At 48.8% G+C, this 6216-nt stretch overlaps 1 protein-coding gene across 1 annotated transcript in view; it reads right to left on the bottom strand.

The window, feature by feature from the left end:
- Positions 1-4406: 4406 nt before the first annotated feature.
- LOC144605046 (dynein axonemal heavy chain 3-like) overlaps positions 4407-6216 on the bottom strand; it is a 345711-nt gene continuing 343901 nt past the window's right edge. The window contains exon 80 of the mRNA XM_078420087.1: positions 4407-5199. Coding sequence (XP_078276213.1) covers positions 5054-5199 — 146 coding nt within the window. The 3' untranslated portion in view covers positions 4407-5053. The remainder of the gene's footprint in view (positions 5200-6216) is intronic.

Genomic DNA, 6216 nt, shown 5'->3' with positions numbered 1-6216 from the left:
TGGGATCTGCAGGAGCAACCAAAAAGGTAGAACCTGTAATAATAGACATAAAATGCTGGAGTAACTCAGCAGGGCAGGCAGAAGAAAGGGGTGATGTTTCGGGTCAGGACCCTTCTTCAGACTCGTCCCGAAACGTCACCCCATTCCTTCTCCCAGAGATGTTGCCTGACCCGTTGAGTTATTCCAGCATTTTGTGTCTGTCTTCGGTTTAAATCAGCATCTGCAGTTCCTTCCTGCACAGGTAGAACCTGTAAAGATACTACACAAGGTAAGGATTCATGGAGCTGAGGTAATGTCGTGGCTTGGACAGGGGTTTGTCTGATTGCAGAGTAATGATGTTTCCATTAGTGGGAGAATCTAGGACTGGAGGTCACAGCCTCAGAATAAAAGGATGTTCCTTTAGGAAGGAGATGAGAAGGAATTTCTTTAGTCAGAGGGTGGTGAATCTGTGGAATTCAAGGTGTGGAAGCCGTCAGTGGATATATTTAAGGCAGAGATAGATATATTCTTGATTAGCACGGGTGTCATGCGGGGAAGGCAGGAGCATGGGGGTTAGGAGCGAGAGATATATCCGCCATGGCGGAGTAGAGGTAATTCTGCTCCTATTACCTATGATCTTATGAGGACAGAGTTGGGGTAAATGTGTGCTGTTCAGGTTGGCAATCTGCAGCAGGAGTGATGGTGCAGGGATCAGTGCTGAGACCTCACAATTTACGTCAATTTTAGATTTTTAGAGATACAGCGCAGAAACAGGCCCTTCAGCCCACCGGGTCCGTGCCGCCCAGCGATCCCCGCACATTACCACTATCCTATACACACTAGGGACAATTTTTACATTTACCAAGCCAATTAACCTACAAACCTGTACGTCTTTGGAATGTGGGAGGAAACCGAAGATCTCAGAGAAAACCCATGCAGGTCACGGGGAGAACGTACAAACTCCATACAGACAGCGCCCATAGTCAGGATCGAACCTGGGTCTCCGGCGCTGCAATCGCTGTAAGGCAGCAACTCTACCGCTGCACACCGTGACCGCCCAAGGCGCTCCAATGAGCGCTCCAAGGGATAATGTCCTAGCCGACCAAACCTCTCCCCATAGCTCAGGCCCTCAAGTGCTGGCCACATCCTCGTAACTCTCCTCTGCACTCTTTCCAGCTTAACGACACGCTCCCCATTGTTGGGTGTTAAAAACTGGATACCATTCTCCAAATGCACAGCTGCACAACCGTACAACTGCAACATAACATTCCAACTTCTTTGTGGACTGGTTTGTGGATGATATGAAGATCGGTGGAGGGGCAGGTAGTGTGGAGAAAGCAGGGACTCTGCAGAAGGACTTGGACAGGTTGGGAGAGTGGGCAGAAAAGTGGCAGATGGAATAGGTGTAGCAAAGTGTGGAGTCATGCATTTGGGTTGTAGGAATAAAGGTGTAGACTGCTTTCTAAATGGGGAGAGAATTCAGAAATCGGATACAGCAAAAGGACTTGGGAATGTTGGTGCAGGTTAATCTGCAAGTTCTATCAGTAGTAAAGAAAGCATTTAATTTGAGAGGACTAGAATATAAAAACAGGGATGTAATGCTGAGGCTTTATAAATCACTGGTCAGACCACATTTGGAGTATTGCGAGCGCTTTTAGGCCTCATATCTGGGGAAAGATGTGGTGGCACTGGAGAGAATTCAGAGGCTTACGAGAATGATCCCAGGAATGAATGAGTTAACATATGATGAGCGTTTGACAGCACTGGGCCTGTACTCGCTGGAGTTTAGAAAGATGAGTGGGGACCTCATTGAAACCTACTGATCAGTGAAAGGCCTGGATAGAGTGGATGTGGAGAGGATGTTCCCCTAGTGGGAGAGTCTAGGACCAGAGGACACAGCCTCAGAATAAAAGGACGTACCTTTAGAAAGGAGATGAGGAGGAATTTCTTTAGTCAGAGGGTGGTGAATCTGTGGGATTTATTGTCGCAGACGGTTGTGGGGACAAAATCAATGGATATTTTTAAGGTGGAGATTGTCAGATTTTTGATTAGTACGGCTTGCAAAGGTTCTGGGGAGAAGGCAGGAGAATGGGGTTGAGAGGGAAAGATAGATCAGCCATTACTGAATGGCGGTGTAGACTTGATTGGCCGAATGGCCTAATTCTGCTCCTCTGACTTATGAACTTATATAAACAATCCAAGTTTGTCCAACATCTCCTTCTAGCCCATATCTGCTAATCTAGACATCAGAGAGGCTGCTGTCATGTGGGGCAGCAGTCAGTAGATAGGACTGTTGTAACTTTGTCACCACCAGAAACGTGGCGACACTTGTGTACTGCCTAGGTGATGTTAAGTATGTAATTTTACAGGTTATTTAATTTGTATTTACAATAAGGAGGAGGTCATTTGGCCCTCCGAGCCAGCACCGCCATTCATTGTGATCATCGATGATTATCCACAATCAATAACCCGTGCCTGCCTTCTCCCCATATCCCTTGATTCCACAAGCTCCTAGAGCTCTTATCTAACTCTCTTTTAAATTCATCCAGTGAATTGGCCTCTACTGCCCTCTGTGGCAGAGAATTCCACAAATTGCCATTTAGAACGGAGATGAGGAAGAACTTTTTCAGTCAGAGAGTGGTGAAGGTGTGGAATTCTCTGCCTCAGAAGGCAGTGGAGGCCAGTTCGTTGGATGCTTTCAAGAGAGAGCTGGATAGAGCTCTTAAGGATAGTGGAGTGAGGGGGTATGGGGAGAAGGCAGGAACGGGGTACTGATTGAGAGTGATCAGCCATGATCGCATTGAATGGCGGTGCTGGCTCGAAGGGCTGAATGGCCTACTCCTGCACCTATTGTCTATTGTCTAAATTCACAACTCTCTGGGTGAAAAAGATTCTTCTCACCTCAGTTTTAAATGACCTCTTCTTTATTCTAAGACTGTGGCCCCTGGTTCTGGACTCGCCCAACATTGGGAACATTTTTCTTGCATCTAGCTTGTCCAGTCCTTTTACAATTTATAACGTTTCTATAAGATCCCCCTCTCATCCTTCTAAACTCCAGTGAATAAAGTTGTATGCCAGACAAGTATTTCGCTGGACCTTGGTACATGTAGCAATAAAATAGCAATGAATCAATGAAGTCTGAAGAAGGGTCTCGACCCAAAACGTCAGCCATTCCTTCTCTCCAGAGATGCTGCCTGTCCTGCTGAGTTACTCCAGCATTTTGTGTCTATCTCCTGTTTAAACCAGTGGAGAGAGCACTAGTACATCCTGCATCTTGGAAGTGTACAGTGATGTGTACAGGACTGGCACAGAGGCAACGTCACACACAGGCACAGAGTAGGCAAGAGTACAATGAAGACTGGAAATCCCACATAGACATTATGGATACACCAACCCAGACAGAGAAAGCATGCGTGGATCAAATCTGTCAATGGTCAGTGATTGTGGGTGTGAGTGAGACCAGTCCTGCCCCTGTCTCCATGCCCCAGCGAGTCAGTTCAGTTTCAGTTTAGTTTATTGTCACGTAGTACAGTGAAAAGCTTTTGTTGTGTGCTAACCAGTCAGCGGAAAGACAATACATGATTACAATCGAGCCGTCCACTGTGTACAGATACATGATAAAGGGAATAACGTTTATAACAGTATAACAGTATAACAGAGCTTTATTTGTCGTTCGGTACCGAAGTACCGAACGAAACTACATAGCAGTCATAGAAAAAAAGAACACAAGACACATAACCCCAACACAAACGTCCATCACAGTGACTCCAAACACCCCCTCACTGTGATGGAGGCAACAAAACTTCCCCTCTCTTCCCCACGCCCACGGACAGACAGCTCGTCCCCGACCGACCCGCACAGTCCCCGCACCGGGCGCTGAAACGTCCCGCGGCCGAACCGGGCGATGAAAGGCCCGCGACCAAGCCTTGCGCAGCTAAGTCCCGCAGCCGAGCCGCACCAGCGGTGAAAAGTCCCGTGGTCGAGCCGCACCGGGCGGTGTTAAGTCCCGCAGCCGAGTTGCACCGGGCGGTGTTAAGCCCCGCAGCCGAGCTGCACCGGGCGGTGTTAAGCCCCGCAGCCGAGCTGCACCGGGCGGTGTAAAGTAAAGTCCCGCAGCCGAGTTGCACCGGGCGGTGTTAAGCCCCGCAGCCGAGCTGCACCGGGCGGTGTTAAGCCCCGCAGCCGAGCTGCACCGGGCGGTGTAAAGTAAAGTCCCGCAGCCGAGTTGCACCGGGCGGTGTTAAGCCCCGCAGCCGAGCTGCACCGGGCGATGTAAGTCCAGCGGCCGAGCCGCACCAGGGGATGTTAGGCCCCGCAGCCGAGCCGCACCCCGCGCCGTGAGGAAGAGAAAAGTTCCCCACACCCACCCACCCCCCACACACCACCACCCCCTCCCACACACCACCACCCCCTCCCACACATACACAACCAAAAAAATATATATAAAAATCATCCCAACACCGACACAACAAAAAAAAGACGGACAGACTGCTAGTCAGCCGCTGCCGTTAGGCGCCGCCACGTGATATCATATCATATCATATATATACAGCCGGAAACAGGCCTTTTCGGCCCATCAAGTCCGTGCAGTGCAAGGCAAAGCCAGTGAAGTCGGATCAAAGGACAACATGGTGGTGCAGTGGTAGAGTTGCCTCCTTACAACGCCGGAGACCCGGGTTCCATCCTGACTACGGGTGCTGCCTGTACGGAGCTTATACGTTATCCATGTGACCGCGTTGGTCTTTTCTGAGATCATCGGTTTCCTCCCACTCTCCAAAGGCGTACAGGTTTGTAGGTTAATTAGCTTGGTATAAATGTAAAATTGTCCCTAGTGCGGGGATCGCTGGTCAACATGGACTCGGTGGGCCGAAGGGCCTGTTTCCGTGCTGTATCTCTAAACTAAACTAAACTAAAGATAGTGGCATAGTAGTTGAGGACTGCTCTCTGGTTGTGGTAGGATGGTTGAGTTGCCTGATACTGAACCATGCGATGGCAAGCAGGGAGCAGTGATGAACCACTATCGGCTCAGACCCACATACTCCATGGTCTGGCGTTGAGCAGACCTCACCAACGCTCAGTAGTCCAGCTGACACAGGCAGGCCACTCCTCTGTTCACCCAATGATTCTCATGCTGATCAGTCGGGAGGTCGATGGTCAGAATGTAGTTGGTGGAGTGGCCGGTTGTTGACAGTATTCCTCTCCGAAAGCTTGTCTTGTAAACTGTGGAGAGAAGAAAGCAAAACAAAGTGTCAATGTACCTCATATCCTCGACTCATAACAATAACGCCACTGCCTCACAAACTCTTTTTTTCCCGTTTACGATATTGTTTACAGAATACTATGTTTACATATTCTGTTGTGCTGCTGCAAGTAAGAATTTCATTGTTCTATCTGGGACATACGACAATAAAACACTCTTGACTCTTGAAGGGGCGGTCATGGTGGTGCAGTGGTAGAGTTGCTGCCTTACAGCGAATGCAGTGCCGGAGACCCGTGTTCCATCCCTGTACGGAGTTTGTACGTTCTCCCCGTGACCTGCGTGGGTTTTCTCCGAGATTTTCAGTTTCCTCCCACACCAAATATATACAGGTATGTAGGTTAATTGACTTGGTAATTGTAAAAAAAAATCCCTAGTGTGTTTAGGGTAGTGTCAGTGTGTGGGGATCGCTGGTCGGCACGGACCCGGCGGGCTGAAGGGCCTGTTTCATGCTGTATCTCTAAACTAAACTAAACTAATTCACCACCATAGTCATTCAGGTTATTTATAAGATTAAGTGATAGGAGTAGAATTAGGCCATTCGGCCCATCCAGTCTACTCTGCCATTCAATCATGGCTGATTTATCTCTCCCTCCTAACCCCATTCTCCTGCCTTCTCCCCAAATCCCCTGACACCGGTCCAAATAAAAAATCATATTGGTATCAAAGTTATAATGTAAATGATCATGTATTTTCTTCAGTGAATACAGGCCACCACCGATTTTCCGGCAACTAGTAATCCGGCACCTCCTTTAATCTGGACATGTTCTCTCAGTGGGCTAAGTGGGTCACTCTATTCTCGGCGCCCCCACGCCCCCCCCCACACACACACACACACACAAGCAAAGCTGGTTGAGGTTCAGCAAAGAGTAAACTCTGAGATATTAGAGATAAAGGACCTACCTTTATAAATGAGTGGGGCCTTACAGTCATTGAGAACAGAACCAGGCCCTTACGGACAGCCCATCTTGCACCTGCTC

This window comes from Rhinoraja longicauda, chromosome 23, assembly GCF_053455715.1.
Source record: "Rhinoraja longicauda isolate Sanriku21f chromosome 23, sRhiLon1.1, whole genome shotgun sequence".
Lineage (NCBI taxonomy): Eukaryota > Metazoa > Chordata > Chondrichthyes > Rajiformes > Arhynchobatidae > Rhinoraja > Rhinoraja longicauda.
Note: the sequence above shows the minus strand (reverse complement) of the source record. Positions and strands in the feature narration are given on the sequence as shown.